The sequence below is a fragment of the Selaginella moellendorffii genome, unplaced genomic scaffold (assembly GCF_000143415.4).
Source record: "Selaginella moellendorffii unplaced genomic scaffold, v1.0 SELMOscaffold_12, whole genome shotgun sequence".
Taxonomy (NCBI): Eukaryota; Viridiplantae; Streptophyta; class Lycopodiopsida; order Selaginellales; family Selaginellaceae; genus Selaginella; species Selaginella moellendorffii.
In genome coordinates this window covers 1998480-2018053 of record NW_003314273.1, presented here as the reverse complement: position 1 = coordinate 2018053, position 19574 = coordinate 1998480, and the positions used below count along the sequence as shown (strand labels likewise).

The 19574-nt window shown below is 43.7% G+C and overlaps 4 protein-coding genes and 1 non-coding gene across 7 annotated transcripts; all 5 read right to left on the bottom strand.

Annotated features, from left to right (window-relative positions):
* Nucleotides 1-302: 302 nt before the first annotated feature.
* LOC112346121 (vacuolar protein sorting-associated protein 8 homolog) lies at nucleotides 303-7193 on the bottom strand. 3 transcript variants are annotated; one of them, XM_024674271.1, is made up of 19 exons: nucleotides 5976-7193; nucleotides 5611-5922; nucleotides 5354-5560; nucleotides 5039-5302; nucleotides 4404-4986; nucleotides 4279-4343; nucleotides 4126-4227; nucleotides 3935-4077; nucleotides 3829-3884; nucleotides 3263-3771; nucleotides 3013-3212; nucleotides 2679-2937; nucleotides 2371-2625; nucleotides 2211-2320; nucleotides 1863-2163; nucleotides 1443-1811; nucleotides 1101-1376; nucleotides 584-1050; nucleotides 303-518 (listed from the first exon to the last, which is right to left on the bottom strand). In XM_024674271.1, the coding sequence occupies exons 1-17, from the start codon at nucleotides 7113-7115 to the stop codon at nucleotides 1167-1169; spliced, it is 5085 nt and encodes a 1694-aa protein (XP_024530039.1). In that variant the 5' UTR covers nucleotides 7116-7193; the 3' UTR covers nucleotides 303-518; nucleotides 584-1050; nucleotides 1101-1166. The 3 variants fall into 3 exon arrangements, with proteins under 3 accessions (XP_024530039.1, XP_024530037.1, XP_024530038.1); XM_024674269.1 differs by having other exon boundaries at nucleotides 303-1050; XM_024674270.1 differs by having other exon boundaries at nucleotides 303-1002.
* Nucleotides 7194-7198: 5 nt separating this feature from the next.
* LOC9659730 (GTP-binding protein At3g49725, chloroplastic) lies at nucleotides 7199-9393 on the bottom strand. Its single transcript, XM_024674272.1, has 13 exons — nucleotides 9140-9393; nucleotides 9008-9072; nucleotides 8881-8946; nucleotides 8713-8802; nucleotides 8559-8665; nucleotides 8424-8498; nucleotides 8243-8363; nucleotides 8127-8182; nucleotides 8022-8072; nucleotides 7916-7970; nucleotides 7802-7858; nucleotides 7627-7749; nucleotides 7199-7572 (listed from the first exon to the last, which is right to left on the bottom strand). Exons 1-13 carry the CDS (start codon nucleotides 9384-9386, stop codon nucleotides 7228-7230), a joined length of 1458 nt encoding a protein of 485 aa, XP_024530040.1. The 5' UTR covers nucleotides 9387-9393; the 3' UTR covers nucleotides 7199-7227.
* Nucleotides 9394-12970: 3577 nt separating this feature from the next.
* LOC112346100 (pentatricopeptide repeat-containing protein At4g02750-like) lies at nucleotides 12971-16535 on the bottom strand. The gene is made up of 2 exons (XM_024674194.1): nucleotides 16336-16535; nucleotides 12971-13709 (listed from the first exon to the last, which is right to left on the bottom strand). Exons 1-2 carry the CDS (start codon nucleotides 16533-16535, stop codon nucleotides 12971-12973), a joined length of 939 nt encoding a protein of 312 aa, XP_024529962.1.
* A 678-nt stretch (nucleotides 16536-17213) lies between these two features.
* TRNAA-AGC lies at nucleotides 17214-17286 on the bottom strand. Its single transcript has one exon. It is a non-coding gene; the product is annotated as a tRNA-Ala (tRNA).
* Nucleotides 17287-17776: 490 nt separating this feature from the next.
* Nucleotides 17777-19238, bottom strand: LOC9659728 (origin of replication complex subunit 6). The gene is made up of 10 exons (XM_024674399.1): nucleotides 19091-19238; nucleotides 18974-19020; nucleotides 18805-18909; nucleotides 18657-18737; nucleotides 18482-18593; nucleotides 18357-18419; nucleotides 18216-18303; nucleotides 18124-18149; nucleotides 17970-18051; nucleotides 17777-17901 (listed from the first exon to the last, which is right to left on the bottom strand). The coding sequence occupies exons 1-10, from the start codon at nucleotides 19208-19210 to the stop codon at nucleotides 17852-17854; spliced, it is 774 nt and encodes a 257-aa protein (XP_024530167.1). The 5' UTR covers nucleotides 19211-19238; the 3' UTR covers nucleotides 17777-17851.
* Between the last annotated feature and the right edge of the window lie 336 nt (nucleotides 19239-19574).

Here is a 19574-nt window from a genome sequence, read left to right as displayed (position 1 = left end):
GATGCCATTTTATGTATAGGTTGGGCAAATAATTTCCATTGTGGAGTTTTAGGTTCTCGCACATTTGAAGGTAAGAATGCTACGAATGTTATACCTGGAAACTAAGTTTTATCTGTCGTATTATACGCAGTTAAAACTATCGAGGCATCAGGGGAAGTAAGTATGAAATGCATCGCTATTTCTCTTTGTCACAAAGCCTCTCAGTCACCTCGTCATCTTTAGTTTGTCGATGGCGGCCATCAAGAGTTGTTCGCACCGTGATTGTTTGCTGAGAAGATCGAGATGGCTCTCAGGATCACCAGTGGAATGAGAAATCACAACAATTGCTATCATTACATGAAGGGGGACAATGAGACTGTTGCCTTTTCTCGGATTCTGCGTCATGCTGGAGTTTCTGGGATGCGGTGTCCAACGCATTGTTTGATCTAGCCCATGTTAAAGAGCCTTTGGATTGTCTATCTACAGGCACTTTACCGAGAAGAAGCAACGACGTTGCGGCCAGATTTTGTCTCGAAGACCTGGAAATAAAAAGTTGGATCGGACGCGACGATCGAGCCAAAGCATAAAAGAAGAATCGAGTTACTCTTTCGAATCGATCGACTGTCCCGGAAAGCATGCCTCCCATTCCAATTGTCCTGCTCATTGACCTCAAGCGCCAGTAGCTCAAACAGCTGCTCCATACAGTGTTGGCAGTCGCAGAAGACAGTGTAGAGGTAAGTCATTCGTGCAGTGGAAGTTGGAAGACTTTGAGTGCTGGACCGTGAGAGCTCGGCCACAATGGCCCGACTGTGTTGGACGCTGGTCGCAAGAATCCATCCTGTAAACTTGAATGGGGACCTTGCTCGTGGCACTTGTACAGCTGCACGTCCACCTTGGAAGACATGAAGTCGACTCCCGGGCTTCGGCCGCTATGTCGAGAAACTCTGGTGACTCCTTCCACTGCCGAGGATGCTGGCATGCGTGCTGATCGGTCTCACCTCCAGCGGCCAAGGAGCCCGTCATCTGCCACGCCATGTCACATTCCGATATAGGATATAGAATGGACTTCTCCTAGAAGGACGGCGTTATAACCTACTATATGATCACAGATGATCACGTACCTCTTCATACGATAGCAAAGTTGAATTCGCCAGAAAGGTGTAGAGCATGACGAGCTTGTTGTTCCATCATTTTGCTTTGAGAACGCGCAAGGAATGCGATTTTTGCTGTAGGGGTCTTCTGCTAGAGTTGCCGCTGATGTTGGTGTTGCTATAGCCAGACAGCGGCCTGGAAGGCCTGTGCTTGTACTTGATCGGAGGCGAGAGCTGTAGCCTTGGTAAATCAGGATTCAGCTCAGGCAGGGGTTCTCCCTTCTGGAGACTCTTCAGCAATTCAAACTGTGCAGCAAGAGACCGTCACAATCAGTCGAGAGAGGAGCTTTCGAGAAAAAAGAAATCACTCACTCTGGAGACTCCCTGTTTTCGAATTGGTTGCCGTTCTTCGATAGCTTGTTCGTGGCCTTTACCCTTACGATCTTGAGGAAAGCTTCCATTGTTATAACCATTGTTGTAATTTGTATCCGTGCCTACGTCGTGACGCATGCAAACCGGGCACCGGTTTGACTTCGAGTTAGCGTCCTCCATGCAGCTCAGGTGGACTAAATGCCCACAAGAGAAAATTTGTACGCCCTTCCTTGCACTTTGATCTTCCACAAACGTGTGACTACACACGCTGCAGCTGGCTGTCAAGGGACTTAATCCACGAGATCGGCCTCTCTTAAGTGTTTGAATGTCGTGAAACATGTCAGTTTCAAGTATCCGCCTTGCAGTACCCTGTAGGACAACGAGTCCGTGTTTAAGAATAGAAAGAAGTTCATGTCCTACCAGAATTGCCAACTCGTAGCCATACGCACTCAGCATTTCGAGAATGGTGTTCTTGAAATCGCCAAGCTCGTGGTTACCATGATCCGATACGATCTTGTTCAAAATCACTTGCACGGGTACATGACCAATCATACCCGTGACAATGTCCCCAGCAAACTTAGAAAGCATCTTTCGGAGAACACTCGCTGCACCGTTAACTTGAAAAACCTGCCACTCGTAGCGAGATGATGATCCTATATCTGCTGGTTTCACAGCTTTGTTGTGCTTCGACGAATTCAGAGCATCCAGAGGGTGAATAAATCTGTAGCAAGGTTGCGTAGGATTAAGCTAGAGATTACAAACTCTTACCTGTCCAGCAGATGAAACCAAAGGGACTCGGCTTCCTGGGGATCAAGCCGAAAAGTATTTCTTTGGCAAAGAGAAACCGCGGCATTCTTAACTGAATGCAAAGCTTGCTCCTAGAAGAGATCGTGAACATTAAAACCATGTCATAACGCTTCTCACGTACCTCAGGAATGTTCGTTCCAGTGCTTGATGCAGTGCACATTATTGCAACTGCCGCATCAAGTTCATGGAATAACTTCGAAAGGTCACCCAGAATAAGAGTCAGAGCGCTGCCAACATCACCAGCTTGTTCGAGAAGAAAAGCCGCACCGTCTTTCACCCCATACTTCTGGCACAGCTTCAAACATTGTTCAAGCCTATAATTTTCATGGCCTTGAAGAAAATTCAGTACGCCACTAGGCTCAAGCTCGCACATAAGCTGTGAAAAAAAACTGCGCTTAAACGGCAAAAATGGTAAAGGTCATATCAAACCTCTATATATTCCTCGACCATGTCATCCGTGACCTCCAAACGCATGTTTTCCAGTAGCGTTGCTAGTCGAGATCGGTCATCCCAGGGATCGCAGTCGACTTCTGAGACTTGCACATCACTAATAGTATCTGAGATGGCACGGACTTCCATAAGAGCTTTCAGGAAGTTAAACAGAGAGAGTGGAAACGGTTGTAAGGCTTTCACCACATCGTCGAGTTGGTCATTGAAGTATTCAAGAACTATATAGAAAGCTGCAATCCTGTAAGATAAATAATAATAATAATAAACACTAGTTAAAGCACTGAAAGAACAAAACAGAAACTAGGTGTTTTACCTGTTCTTCTGTACAAGGTGATGAATACGAGAGATTACAGCCGCACGGAATTCTGTCAATGCAGTTCCCTTGAGGCCATTGTCCCGATCAAGCTTAGATATCACGAAGTTAAAAGTATGGCGTGGTCGAGAAACATCCTCTAGGTGACTATAAAGTGCGGATATGTGGTCTCCTTTCCGTGTATAGACCAACGCGGACAGCTGCGTAGGAAGATTCTATACAAAGAATTTTCAGGAACAAGCATGCTTACCCGCCAGAATTGAGTTTTCTTAGCTAGCTCAAGAACAGCATCAGGATCCCAGTCTTCCGCGGGAACCGCCTCCAAAACTTTCACCGTAAGTTCCTCGCGATCAGGGAGAATGCTTTCTTGAGTATTGTCCAGAAATAGATTTAGAATCCGATCTAGTGTTGTAGGAGGTATAGAAGCAGCCCCAGCAGATACATAGTCGGCAATAAACTGTAAAATGTAGCTTGTCTTGTCAATGAACTCGGTGTCCATGCATAGAACTGTTTCGACAATGTGCACAAGAGGATCAATCGTTAGCTGGACCAGATGTCCTTCAGCCTCCTTTACGTTCCCCAAAGCTACTTTGAAAACATCCAGGGTGGCCGACACATCCAGGTTGAGTAGATAATGAAGCCTCGGATAAACTGCATATACCGACTCTGCATCTCTTCCAGAGCCAGCGGGGTCGAGTAAATACTCCAAAAGCTGTATTTTGAGTCCATATACTTGTTCAGCAGGTAATGATCCACGACCTTAAGCATGAGTATGATATGAGCAAACTTGATAAAGCTGTAAACAGACGGACGTACCAGGAGGAAACGCAAGACCAGAGAAGCAATACTTGAGATATACCAAAAGTTTATACCTGACAACGGAGAAATAAGCTTTGCTTATGCGAAAGCATGTAGAACATACCCAAAAGACGAAGCATTTTCCTGATGTTGATCCTGCGCAGCGATCAGCAGTTCTTCCAATGGCGATTTGAAGTCATTTAAGCCCTTGTTATAAAGATAAATCAGAGCGCTGAATAATCCATGCTCCCGGCAAAGTCTCATAACCTTAAAACACAGTAGGAAAAATGACAACGAGCGTACAGAGACGCAAACCTGGTTGAAGTCCAATGACGCAATATCCATGTGAAGAATGCACTGTTCGACCCTTTGCAACCACCCCTTGCTGCTGTAGTGCTCAACGAGAGATTGCATGATCTGAAACAGCCGGCTTAAACAAACATTTGTATAACTTTTAAGGCAACAAACCTCTGGTGCAAGGCCGCAGAGCATGTCTTTCAGAATGTAAGGCTCCAACAGTTCCAGAAATGTTGCTGAACGAACAACACAAAAACATTAGAGCTACCTCTTCAAGCGCTAAGAGATGTACGTACCTGCTTGAGCGATCTCATCAAACTTTCGAAAAACGTTCTCAAAAAGTACGTCGGTCCTGCTGATATGTACACAAAACTCTATTGCAACCCGCCCGACTCTTGCATACTGTTCCCTGGCAGCTTCAGTTTCAGGCATACCAAGAGCCAAACGAACATAAGCGAAAGCTTCATCGATGTACGACGACAGCAATGCTAGAAGATTTGGCATAATAGCTTCCTGCATTGCACGAAGCCCAGAAGGTAAGCCAGTAACACCTCTTGCCCGTCCATCGAACAACTCCATTGCAATCTGGAAAGCGCCCATCCAGTCACCAGCATCCTGAAGTGCCTTTATTCTGTCCTGCCAAGGAAGTAGCCGAGCCCTCCAGAGCTTTGAAGCTCCCAGAAAATAAGATGCTGCCCCTCGGACTCCTATAGAGTTTCCATAAACTTTCTCAGAATTGTTGCACGTCTCCAGAAAGTAGGTGTGAAACGTCAAAGGCTCTGTGTGCCCGTCATTGTCTCGTATGGCAGCACGTTCAAGTGCAAGACCTTCCTTTGTGAATAGACAAAGTTCAGCTTTGACAGTGGCGACCACAAGCATCTGTCAAAACAATATTGTTAAAGAGGAACAGTCTCAAACAAGTTCGTTTTACCTGGTCACCAAGCCAAGCTACTCCAGCGGCTTTGTTATCAATATCCCATTCAGCCAGCACTTTAAGATCGGCCTTTTGAAGTTGAAGAACAAGGACCTTCTTTCCCCAGGCAAGAGCAAGCAAAGGCTCGTCTTGACCTTGGGCAGTGCTTTCCGACTTTATAGATGAGACACCCCTCCAAGATGCATACGGTATCGACCCCTCTCGAACACCTTCCGGCCGTGTTAGTTTCGCGCATATTTCTAAAGCAGGCAATAATCGAAACTGCAAAGAACGTCAGTGTAGTTACCATGATAAACAATATCAAATATTTACCACAAGAGCAATCTGCTGTGTGACAAATACAACCAGGCCCCCGGTTTCGTCAGACGAAGAAGATCCGTCGTACAAAAACTTTCTTCCCGCATCGTTTCCAGCTGCCCCAGTGATACCAGACCCTGTAATATTCTGAAGTAAACTTTCAGTCAGCAGCAGAGGTGCCAGTGAGAGGACAACACCCGTCCGTTGGCCATCTAGAAGGCACTGCAAGTAAGACATGGTCAAGCCTACTCAAAATGAAAATAAGATACCACCTGTGTTGTGACTGAAAAGCGGCGCAGCAGTGGAACAAGTGTGAAGGTATGGAGCATCACCACCCCTTTACAATCTGCAGTCATGGCTTTTAAGGGGCGACCTGTTGAACCGTCCTGTCCTACAAATGCTGCATGAACTATCACGTTGTGATGCTCTCCTGTGACGGCTTTAGCTACCGCAGCTTTTGGAACGTCCCATAGTATCAGAGACCCATTAGTATATCCCACTAGAAGCAGGTCTCCAAGAAAGCTGAAGCACATCACACTCGCAGAGGCGTGAGACTTGTCTGCGGCATTACTCAAGAGAACCACCTGAGCATACAAAAATGTGAGTTCCATATAGCAAAGTAAAAGGAAATAGTCACCTTAGCTTCGTTGTTGTCTGCTGTGGTAGTGGGGGAGTACTTGCTTAAAGACAAGAGTACAGTACCTTTCGACATTCCCACCGCAATGAAGTTTGCTTGAACTGCCAAGCACCGTGGATTCCCGTGGTCACGCATCATGGCTATGGAAGAAAGCGCAAAGGACAGAGGTCCACCCCAGTCCAGCTGCAGCAGGCCTATGGCTGGAGGCCCGCGCTGAATGCCTTCCAATTGCATTGGCTGCGCCGCAGCTCCTTCCTCCAAGTGAAGACCAGAGTTCGCTGCTCGTTTCTCCCGCTCTTCTGCCTCAACCATTAGAGACTTCACTTCTTCCACTTCAGGGGAAGTATGTTCATCAAAAGCCTCCTCCAGCTCGCGCTCTTCGGAGCTTTCAGTCGATGATGAGCCGTCTTCGCCTCGTTCTAGCTTCTCGTCGAGTATCTGGACGGCAACAAGGTCGCTCTCGTTGTCCTCGGTAAGATCCACGGTATTTACAGCCACTTCTATCCTCTCGTCCAAAACCTCGCTACCTTCTAACGATGATGAAACTGTGTCCTCTGTCGAGAGAGAAACCGGCGTCGCCTCCATTTCCACTTGGTCTCTCTTCGCAGCACTTGTATCCTCATTGCTACCGAATTCTATCGATGATGAAACCCAGTCGAGTCCCTTTTGCTCTTCCTCTTCTTTTTCTTCGATCTCTTCTTTTTCTTCGTTCAAGCTGCCCGACTCGTCCGGAGTTTCACTAGCAACATCCCTGAGAGACGAAGCTGTGCGAGTAGTCGTTCCACTGTGTCTCGAAGCAGCAGTAGCAGCCGCCAAAGCAGCGCCAGGCTTTGGACTTGGCTTGGTGGTCACCTGATAGAATGAAATCGTGCCACTGATGTCCCATAGCCTTGGAGCAGTCTTGGACACCCCTGTACTCACTAAACCCGCCTGTGATCCCTGGCTCTCAATCCCGCTCTCGAGCTTCTTCTCCGGGATCGCGGCCGAAATATCCGAATTTCGCTCCACATCATCCTCCTCCTCATCGGCATCGAGTAGAATATCGTCGATGCTTCTGTCGAGCTCGGGAAGATCGGCGTCGTCCTCGTCGCTGCTGTGAGCATCGAGTAGCGCATCCAGATCGATGTCGTTTCCCGCCATCGGTGGATGGAATGCGTCATAGCCAGCTTACCGGAGCTCCGCGGATCCAACGCGTGAGCTCTCCAAAACCTTGATCCATCACGAACCCTAAATTACTGGCGTTGTATGGGTCTTATGATTTATTTTTAAGCCTCGAGTCAATCACTTGCAAAAGATTTTCCAAACCAGTGCCTTGCGTTGCCGACGTAGAAACTCGAGCTATTTTTCCATCCTTCAAGAGCTGTGTTCCCCATAGCTCAACTTCTTCGTGCTCGACGCTTTCACTTTCTTCTTTGTGTTCTTCCTTTACTTCTTCTGGATTCGAGACTTCGATTCCATTTGATAGAGCGTTGGCCGCTGCCACTGCTTTCCTGTACTCCTCTGAGGACGGGATCACCAGGGCGTCTTCGTCATTGCCATCGCACAGAAGCAAACCCGGTGGAAGATCAAGATCGCCACAATCTGGATGAACATCGATCTGAAAAAACCACTAGAAACTTGTAACACAGCGTCACGCCAAGCATGCACCCACCTTGTTCATCACTTCAATCGTCTTCTCGTCTAGATCTTGTTGAGAGACTCCTATTTCTCCCAGGACTTTAAGAACTGCCTCTCGCTGCTCGTCCATGTTTGGAGCGCTCGAATCCATGACATGCTGAAAGCATGGAACAGGCTACCTTCAATCAGGATCAAAGAAGCGTACTTACCAAAACAATGTCCGCAGCAACAACTTCTTCTAGAGTTGCATGGAACGCTTCCACGAGCTTCCAAAATTCACGCAAACATAAGTAGATGTTGAGTGCTTGAGAATCTTCACAAACCTGAGTAGGCAAGTCCGATATGAATCCAACGGTGTCACTCACCAGGACCCTTCTTCTGCAGAAACACAGCAATGAATACAACAAGAAAGAGTCGACACTATTTTACCCTGAAGGAAGAATCACACTTCGCACCTGCGTGTCTAGCGTTGCAAACAACCTATGAAACAGAGCGATAAAACTTTACTTGAAAAGAAAAGCGTTTCTCATGAACCTGTCATCCGAGTAGAGGCTGCTCTTTGATAGAGCTCCAACAAGTGTTGACTTCCCCTGCAGTGTACTGCTATCTTGTTTCTCAGCAATCAACGCATAACAAGACTGTCAACTTACAGCATTCGTGTATCCTACGACTGCAACCAACGGAATGCCTTCTCGGTTGCGGCGATGCAGTGATCGTGTCTGCTTTGCTTTCGCAAGAGCGACCTGGATTTTATGCTTTTGATCCGAAATCCTGGTTGAAAACTAAATATCAAACAAGAGAGATGACAAACCAAAACAAAAAGCCCTGTACCTCCGTCGTTGTAGCTGCAATTCCGACTCTCCTGATCCGCTCGTAAATCCTCGACCACCACCACCACTTGCTCTCCTATGAAGAAGGAAAAAAGGAATTACGAATTTCTTCCTCAATGACAAGAAGTCATTTTACCCTCGTGCACTCACAACCTCCTGCTCTCCACCAGCTCCAAACGCCTTTCGTTCTCCTTTTTCTCGGATGAGCCTTGTTCTCTTAAAGTCTAGAGCAGCAAGTTCCACCTGAAAGACACCATCATATAATCAACACACTATCTATTTGAAGTTACCTGAAGCTTGGCTTCTTTGGATCGTGCACGACTGCCAAAAATCTCGATGATCAAGCCCACGCGATCGAGAACCGGCCTTTCCCAAGCATCCTGTAAGAAAAATTGCAACCAACATTCAAAGAGAAAAACTTTAAACAAAAATCGAAGAAAGTGGAGATATCTAATCACCTCCAGATTACGTTGTTGGACGCCGGACAGGGAAGTGTTCACGAACACGGCATCGATCTCTCTATCCTGCCAGTGTGACTCTCGTGCTTAGCTTTTACAGAGCTAAAAGAAAGAAAGCTTTCCTTACTTCCACGTCGATCACGTTCAAATGCGTGCGAATATTGTCAATAGTCCCCGCTCCAAAATAGGTGCCTTGAAACAAAAGAATTCACTCACTCGAGAACGAGAAGCGATCGATGCGAAACAGACTAAAAATCACCTGCATTGATCTTCCTCCTGCCCTGGACAAGCACATACGAGGGGAAATCCGACTTGAGATCCGTGGCAGTGAGGGGCGCGAGTGAATTGGCGAGGCGCAGTGCCTCGAGGAGCTTGGCCTTGAGCAGCAGCGGCGGATGGAAGCGCGGCTGGACGACGAAAAGCTTGTCGTAAATCGATCCCACTCCATCCGCGCGCGACGAGAAATGCCGCCTTAGCCCCGACCACGCCACGCCCAGCCACTTCATTCACAAAACCCTAAACCCTAATCCTTTAGCTTACCTTTTAAGTGTTGTCTATAAAATAAGAACTATATTTTGGGAAGATAGGGCATGGAGGATTCCAAGAAGGAAATCATTGGGGGATTGCTAGTAATAGGGGCGCTGGCCGTAGTGCTTTCACTACTACTTTTACCATCTTTTCTGCCATTCACCAATCGTCACGAACCATGGTGCAACTTCAAGGACATTAAGGTTTCACACGTTGAGCTCCCATCAAACTCAACTCCAAGGTTTGTTTCCAATCTAGAGCTCCAGTTTACCTGCTCGAATCTCAAGCATCGCAAGCACGAAGATCTGCTGGACGTGAAGTTTGATGCAATGGACGTAACTTTGAGCTACCGTGGAGTGGAGCTCGCCGTCCAGCAGTTTCCATTCCACACCTTTATGCTTCCGAAGAGCAGGAGTGTTTCTGTGACACGGAGGCTTCTGGTGAACGAGACGAGCCTTTCCGTGGATAAGTTGGAGCTGTTTAAAGCTGATGTCGCATCGGGAAAAGTTCCACTCTCAGCAGCAATTCGTGCTAGTGCTCAGTGGATTGACCAAAAGCACTCATCCGATAGCTCAAACTACTTGCAGGCTGATCTTACCTGTGACTTGGGCATGCTTCTTTCACAGAAGGGTGAAACCAATGCGCAAGATATTGTGTTTGATGGTCAGCAGCTGTGCCCTGTTTACTTGTACTGTCCCTATTCAAGGTAGTAGTTTATAACTTCACACTAGCATATGCCATGTTTTAGTTTAGTTTATGGTAATTACTATTGTAAACTTTGTTGTTTCAATTGAGTAAGCTAAAGCAATCCTGTGTTGGCTGTTGTCCAGTGCGATTTCTCAGTCCTGTCACTTACAAGAAAGGATCGGACATAAGGAGATGCTGTTTTATGCACCAGAAAGGTGGCACCACTCTTTTTCTTTCATAGCACAAGCAGACAGAGCCATGATCACTGTGTAGAAGTATGCCCTTTGTTCTCCTTTTGTTTCAGATTCTCTTAAAGGCTAAGTCCACCTAAAAGACACCATCACATAACTGGCACACAGGACAGGACATCTTGCTATGGCACCATTACCTATTCTTCACCATGACTAGGTCTTTCATATTACATGGCAGCACTTCTCTACCTTCTGATTGCACACTTAGTAATTAAACACTTTTTGATGGCACACCGAAGTTTTAATTTATATGGTACAGTTGTGTTGGCTAAGCCTTGGGTTGTGGATTCATCATGATTAAGGCACTTGGAATGCCACCACTTAGATGTACGGGATGTTTCAAGGGGCACAACTCATGTCAGAGGCTATATCATTAGAGTGCAAAAATGTAATTTTAACTTGGACTCAAGAAGAGTGGCTCACTTTTGGTTATGATTCCAAATGGATAATGCAAAGGGTATGGTTATACTTTTATGAGGCTATGGGATTGGTGTGGCAACACTACACTTGCATAGCCTAATGGGGGGCTGGAAACAACAATCCTAGTTGAAAGGGATTAGTCAAATAGTAGAAGGAGAGGACTTTTAGGCAGTAGTAATGTCACTATTACTAGAGATTGTATAATCTTCCCTAGTTTATTGCACCATGGGATTTAAAGTTGTATATTTTCAAGGGCTTTTTATATCTCTGGGAGTAAAGTTTATATATTTGTACAGCACATGGTTGAAAGAACAATATAACATCTAATCTACAATAAAATCTCGAAGAAACTTAAGTCCCAAAGTTTTAATATGGGTTTAATCAAAGAAGTTTAGAATTTTTAAACTTAAAAATTTACATTCTAGTTTTGATCAAGATATCTTCATATTTGAGATATTAAATACAATTTTTTTAATTTTTTATACTAACACTTAGAATAATTTTCTATGCAATGTTTAGTTTTCTTAATAGTAGTGTTATTCTTATTTATTAATTCAAGTGATCAAATGTTTATAATTTACAAACACGAAATTAATATTATTGCATGTCAACCATTTAGAATAAACTAGAATATACTAGGAAGTGTTTAGGAAAGCTTATATATTATAAACATGTTTTTAAATTATAAATACAAAATAAATATAAATGAATAACAACTAAAATATTCAAGCATATTCTAGATGTATACACTGGTTTTCTCAAGCCAAAAATGCTTTAAGACTATACTTTATATTTTCATATGTTTACTGTACACTTATATCACCGGATATACAGTTATTCTCAATAAAATATACTATAAATTAGTTTATAGAGCTACTTAATAGCTTTGATGTTATTTGAGAATGAGATAACAACTAAGTTATCTCATTTTTATTTTTTACATTAATAACAAATAATGTTCTTCCCGCCACGTGTCTTGGCTTAGCAATAGTCACAAGTTTGACTAAAGTTACCAGCTTTTACGTGGTGTCCAAATCACGATAGCAAATAAAATCTCTCATCAGTTAACTTATAACATCCCATGGCTAATTCACTTTTATTGCTTTCTCTATTCCTCTCATCCTTAAACGACTGCCACATTCTTGTCCTTGTGAGAGCTGCAGATCCCGATCCAATCCAGGACTTTTGCATCCCACGGAACAATATTAGTGAAGGTTTCATGAAGTGCAAGCCATGCTCGAGCTTGTTTCGCGCCAAGGTGGATACCTCACACAAGCCCAACGCGTTTGATTTCGCTCAAGCTATTGTCAGCACATTTCCGGCACTCAACACGATGGGATTGTCCGTGGCACGAAACTATCTCGGCCCCAAAGGAGTTGCGAGAGCTCATGCTCATCCTCGGGCAAGCGAGCTCATCTATGTGGAGAAGGGATTTGTGGAGGCCGGCTTTGTGGACACTAACAACAGGCTCTTTGCGAGGAATTTGACCGCGAGCGATTTGTTTATAATTCCCCGTTGAGTTCTTCACTATTTGATCTTCATGGGGAAGATCACGCTACAGTTTTGGCCATTTTAAACAGCGAGAATCCTTCGTTCCAGATCCCATCCTTTTCTTTGTTTGGACCCAAGTTGAGTTACAAGGTTTTGGAAGCGACTTTCAGTCTAGACAGGAGGACCATTGATAAGTTGCATGAGATTTATAAAATGTTTGTTTAGCATGTAAATCTATATTTGAAAATTGGGATATTCCATGAATGTGGACGGAACCTCTCGCTCTTGGACGAGTCGGGTGGCCGTGCCAATGAATGGATCAACCAGTAACTAAAAGCTCTTCGATAAACTCTTAGATCGATCCACTCGATCTCTTACAACAGTTGGATGAATCGAGCTCAGGTCCACCGAGTCTGGCTTGAAAGGCATGCTGAAAACAAGCTCGCTCGCGTCTCGGCGAAACGCTGCCCGACATAGTGTGTCAATGACGCAGCTATGGAGTTTCTTACTGGGCACCACGAAGAAATCGAAGCTTAGGCAGCTAAAGCATCGACGAGCAGCATCAACGTGGCCGGATCGACTGCAAGCCAGCAAGATCGAGACGAAAGAGCTCTCATCTGGACGTAACCCATCGCAACTCATCGAGCTCAAGATCTGGAACGCTCTTTGCGAGCAAAGGCTAGCGCTCTCGGATTGAGCGCAACAAAAGAGTTTCAAACTGAGACGTCAGCCAAAACTAAGAATTCGCTCGTGTTTCTCGAAAGGTGGCGATGGCATTCTTTGCGAGCAAACGTAGAAGCCATGACACTCCACGCAACGAAGTTTCTCTCCGCCATGGAGTGAAAGATCGAGGCAGCGTTTCGAACGAATCCATTGCGCGCGTATCCGTCGAGCATAGCGGTCCAGGAAACCAAGCTCGCCTCCTCCATCGCCGCGAAGATATCCTCGGCCTTGGACAGATGCCCGTTTTGGGCATACGCTGCGAGCATCGCTCTGCAGGCGATGAGATTCCACTCGGCCATGGCACGAAAGAAGAAATCCTCGGCGCTCGCCATATCTGAAGCTTGGATGTAAGCCGAGAGCATCGAATTCCAGGAAGAATCGATCTTGGCAGGCATGGAATCAAATAGCTTTCTCGCTTCGACGGTATGCCCTCGCTGGGCATACGCGGTGATCATCGCGTTCCAACACAGCTCGTCCCGGACGGGCGTAGAATCAAAGAGAAACCGCGCCGATCCCAAATCCCCCGAGCCCCGAGCGAGCGTGTGGATCATGGTGGTGATCGTGATGGCGTCGTGCTCCGGCATGGCGGCGAAGAGGATACGTGCGCGGCACAGATGCCCTCTCTCGGCATACGCGTCCAGCATCGCATTGCAAGAGACGAGGTCGCGGTTGGGCATCTGGGCGAAGAAGAGCTCTGCCAGTTTGATCGCCTCTTCTCCCTCCATTCCCCTGCCACCAAGAATGCCGAGAGCATTGTGTTAAAGGAGACAAGGCTCCTCTCGGGCATGGAATCGAAATGGAGGCTGGTGTATAAAAATGTCAGCGAGGACGAAAAATGCATGTTTAAATAAAAAGCCGAGTTATATAAAAAATTGATAATTTTGAGGATTTGGTGAAATGTTTATCTACTACAACATTGACACAACCTTTTGGTCATAAGCTTATAAAAGTGACAAGATCAACTTTAAATGATCTTAACTAAGCGAGCCCATATAGCTAACAATTTTGCACTATTCCAAGTATGAGTATGTAACTATAAAACAAGGAAGACTAGTGCTTTTGAGCAACAAAGAGCCTAAATGCTTCCAAGTTAAATAATGAAAGATTTATAAAATTTTGTGAGCTATACATTGATCTAGAGCAAGTTCTACAGTCAAATATTTTACTTGGATTGGAAGAATATTATATAGTAAGCAAATTACTATATAAAAATTACACACTCCAGTTGATTGTTTTTGTGGATGACAATAATATGGCAATCCTCCACAACACTGTGATCAGTTTATATAGTTATGTCCTATGGAAATTTTGCACACATAATCTATGTAGTGTCAATTATCCAAAAACCAAAATAAATACTATATATTTGGTTAGTTAAAGAAGGGGTGAAATTGATGAATTTAGTTGAAACATGTTTTAAATTTAAAATAAAAACGCTTTATAACCATAACCACAAGCTTACCTTTAGCATTTTTCTCAAGAAATTCTAAAACAACAAATAATGAATGTGTGAAGATTACAAATATATAGTTAAAAGAAGCAAAGACAATATATTCAAAGGCATTACAATTGAACATGGAAGTTAAGAATCTCAACATTAAACAACAATACTATCATTACAAATATATAATTCTCAATTATGGATTTGATATTATAAATACAAAGATTTACAATATCAAAACAAACTAATTCCCAAGTTGCACTTACACATGCTTCCTGCAATGTTATACTTTTGGTGAGTCTTTAATCCATTAAAAACATAAGTATTTTATATATTTTATACTTTTTGGGAAGGATTTAAAGGTTAAAATTTGGATTCACCATAATATTTTAATATGAGTGGTTCATAACATTAAGAAAGAATTAGATATTGGTATTATATTTGAATTTAAAATATTTATTAATGTGAGGTCCAAGTGTACAGTTACAATGCCGTATAATAATATTAGCATAGTGAAATTTTGGTAACTATTGGATTGATTTCAATCTAGACCATTCTTTCCTATATATAATTTAGTGTTTTTGAGTTAATTGATATACACATGTTTTATATTCCCTTTCCATATTCCATGCATTCACATTGGTGGAGGTGGGGCATATTCAATTATCTCTAAAGAGTGCTTGAATTCGGGATTTTTGGTTTAAATTTAACTTTTGCATTCTCTAGATCTAATTTTTTCATTTCATTTCTTTTGTTCTTTCCTTTCAGGATTTTGATTTAAATTTAACTTTTGCATTGTCTAAATCTCCCTTTTTTTAAAACTTTTTTCATTTCATTTCTTTTGCTCTTTCCTTTTCATTCATCTTCATGGCATAATAGTAATCTTTTCTTCCTTTGACTCTAGAGTAGCAGTTGGTGTAATTGCTTGATGTTATATGATTGTGATTGAACAACCAAACTCAGTTGATAATGGCATTCACGGCATGTGGTACAGCTCCTCTTGCTCTTGGTGCCAATCATCGTGTTCGACTAGAGTTCTTTCATGGGAATCCTAGAGATGATGTGTACCATTGGTTCAATTACTTCATGGTGATTGCCACATATTATTCTTGAGATGATGTTTGACGTTTATGTGGGTTTCTTATGTGTCTCCAAGGACAATGCTGTAGTGGTACAATGGTTTGAGTATAGTCACTCGTGAGGATTGGAGTATTCTCCCGGACGTCTTCAAATGTGCACTCAGATATGCTAACAATTGTGATAATGCATTTCAACAATTACATCATCTTCGTCAAGGGTCATAGGAGTCGATGATATAATTTGGTGTTCGTTTCCGAAACCTTTTGTTTCATGCGAAGCCAAATATGTCAAAATGGATCAAACTGAGAATGTTATAATTAACATTTCATCAAGATCTTGTAAAACTTGTGCATGCACTTATTATAACCACCCTTGATGATGCCCTTCACTTAAAATAATATTATGAGATGTCACATTTTCCATTTCTCACTTTGTCGAACAACTTGTGTTGCAAGCTGCAGTGTAGACTTCGACCATACTTTCACAATTACACTTGCTTGATTCCCCGTTTGTGATGCTCTTGACTCTGGAGAAACTTATCTGGCCACTATGCCCTATACTGCTTCTTCTCATCAAAGTTGAGATTTGAGTGCCTGCAAGAATAGAGAGCAAAAGTAGTACGTTTGCTCTACCTTCCAATCCATGTTCCGAGCCAGTTGTGTCATAACTTCCAAATCTGGCGACTTCCACCAGTCAACCCTTGTATGTGATCTCTGGGTGAGATCACCGTCAGTGAGCAAGAGCCTACTGACTTCTTGCTCTGCAACTTCATCTCCTTGAAGATTGATTCTACACAATCTTCCCTGTGACAACACATGCACTGTGCTGACTTACGTGTCACTGCCAGTGTTGGCAGGACACTTTGCGGAGAATTCCAGTGTACCATTGCTGTGGGAACTACGAGTGTGAGCATCCAGCTGTTTCTTCTCAGTCTGAGAATCGTCCACCACAACTTCCAGATGATCCGTCACTTCGATCTGCCACCCGGGCTCCTGAAAGATCGCATTCCTGCGCTGCTTCCTTTGAGATAACATGCATTGCTCAATCACAAAATGCTCTCCACAGTATAGGTATGATATTTCAAAAAGAGAAATGGATATCTTTCCAATCCTAATGTCCTACTTGCAGTGACACGCCACTTTGCATACTTTGAATAATGAAACTCTTTTTTTCCTCGTTTTTCAACTTAGCACTCATTGAATGTGATCATGGAGACACAAGCCATCAGCGTGCACAAACTACTTCCCTACAGGAAACTGGGGAAAAGAAACACGAGATAAATATCTATCCATTGCTGTTTTGATAGTCTCACGGTGCCCAACCGAAAGCATGAGACTGATAGATGCAAAAATGCAAGTTGGATTATCTTTGTCATGTAGATGGCATCCTTGTTGTCTTCACGCTCCTGCCTACCAGTCTTCTTTTTCTCGGCTGGTGGAGGTCTCTTATTATGGTTGCCTCTATTGCAGACACAACATATCAAAGTAGTTTCATAATGTCAGAGGCAAAAGCAAAAGAATTAACCCATCTGGGTACTGGAATAAAAGCCAGTTTGTCACAGACGGTAGAGCAGCAATCCAGTGACCCAACAGTGGAAGGAACTAGCACCATCCGGTTTTACTTCTTCATCGTGGATCTCTAGCTCCTCAAGTGGTCAACCATAGTCAACACCAGTAAAATCGGTCAAAACGCTTGGAATGATTGAAAATAGTTGGAGATGCCGGGTATCGATCCCAGTGCCTCTCACATGCTAAGCGAGCGCTCTACCATCTGAGCTACATCCCCTTAGAATAGAAACAAAAATGCAAAGCTTTTCTCTTCACCAGTCTAGTACTCATCTTTGGAGATTCCAGCCATCTTTTGTCACATTTCAAGAGTTTTTTGATTGATTCTAGAGCTCTAGCTATGGAGGAAAATACTCAAGGTCATGAGATCTCATCTTGGCAATGTCTTATTAAGTGCTCCAGGTTTAAGGCCGAGGGATTTGTGGAGCATACCCCTGAGAATCAAAAGAGATGCATGTGGAATCCACAGGATGGGTTGCTTGATGCGTACGACAGGGCACTCCTTGCAAAGCTGGCAACCATGAAGAATGTTACTAATGCTTATAATAATAATACATATAGTAATAGTACAGAGGAACAAGGCTAGTGAATTATTTTGCTTTGCAGTGTTATTCAAGATGGGTAGAAGCAATTGGTAAAACCAAGACAATATAAATCAATTGGTATGATCTTTAGTACCAAATAAATACTAATATTATTTGGTATTTTAATTTGCTAGTAAACATATTTAGAATTTTTTTTAAAATGAGTAACTTTACTTTTTCCTTTTTTACAAAATATCGAAATCACATGCTTTCGAAGTTTAAGCGTGCTTGCTTTCGGTCTCTGACAGCCCCTGAACAAACGAACGGAGAAATCGGGCACGCTTGATCAATCCAAAGAAACTAATCACTAAAAGCTTACTAGGTGATGGATTTTGTTTCGAGGATGACAAAACGGCCTCTTTCCATTCCTCGTATTCTAGGCATGTTGTCCTGCCTGGATCCTGCATGCAAACCAAACTAATGTCTTTAGAACCTGGAAGTTGCAACAAGCAGATCGACGCCTTCCTACTGACCTCGAGATTCGTGGCATCCGACAGAGCTGCAGAAGAAATGCTCGCACTGTGAGATCAGGCCTTGCAGAAAAAATATCGAGTTCTTTGCATACCTCTCTTGCATCCTCTAGTTCTTGATTCGGATTTCTCTTTCTCAACACCGACCAAATCGAAGCAGATATCTGTCATAGACGCGGCAACCTGTAGAAAAATAAAATCTAGAATCGGCAATACAATTGCTCGTTGGAGCTTACGTTGGAAAACTCAGGGTCCGACGTGCTAGACACCTCCATCAATTTAGCTTTGTCAACTTTAAGCTGTTGAAACATACAAAAAAAAGACAGTAAAACCGTGAAAAAAAGCATTGGAAACTGCTTGCCTTTTGCTTTCTCGCGCATAAATAAAACGCGACGCTGGTGAATACAGGGCGATCGAAATCAGCGCTTCGACGTCGTGCTTCTGGTAAAGTGGCCAAAAATCGCTCTTTGTATCTGGAGCAAAACGTAGAGAGAGCCCGTAAAGAAATAAACTAAAAGGAAAGAGGAAGCTCTTACGCTGCCAAGACTCTCTGGACAGCTTGTATGAGTCTCACGCATCCAAATTGCACAGCGAGCTCGCGCACATTCAAGCTTGTCCTGAAGAAAAAAATGTTATTCCCACATTTTTTTTCCATCTCTTTTCTTCCTGGCTTTGAAGAAATACCTGATACCAAGAGCATTCTGGACTGTGGTGAGTGATCTATTGTAAGCCTTATCAGAAAGACCACTCAGCTTGATTCCCTTTTGCCGATCGAATGGAACTTGCATCCTGTCCGAGAAGAAAAGAAAGAAATAAACTCCACCCGCAAAGAAATGCAGATCTGGATACTTACATCGAGCACGCGATCTCGAAACAGAGCACGGATCGGCAGACATCGCCCTGGAATAACACACAAGAGCATTGGATACCCTCAAGTCACAGGCGGAAAGAAAGAAGCAAGCACACTCACAATGCCAAATGCCGCCGCATCAAATTCCATCCGGCAGAGGCGCAGCAGCTCCTCCGCCTTGCGCAGCACTTCGCGATCGGCCGCCATTCCCAGCCGCCATTCCAGCGCCTTCATCTCCATGGCGCGCGAAGAACCTCGCGTTTGGAAATAGGCGGGAAGATAACGAGTTAACCTAAACCGCGAGGGTTAGAGATAAACGAACTAATGGTTTACTTTACGTCAACTATAGTCAACCAGCCCCAATTTTATTTGGAACGATGGATCGATCATACAAAACTTTTTAAGATTGTAGAAAGCTTGAGGGAATACAACGACGACAAGAGTTCTTCCTTTCTTGCAGTGAAGAACACAATCAAAAAAAGGAGATGGCTGAGTAGATCATATCTTGTTGAACGCGACAATGTCACAGCTCTGGATGTACTCTGCTGCCAGGCCCTCATTGATCAAGAAGTATGTCACTTGAAGCTATTAATACTGCTCCGTT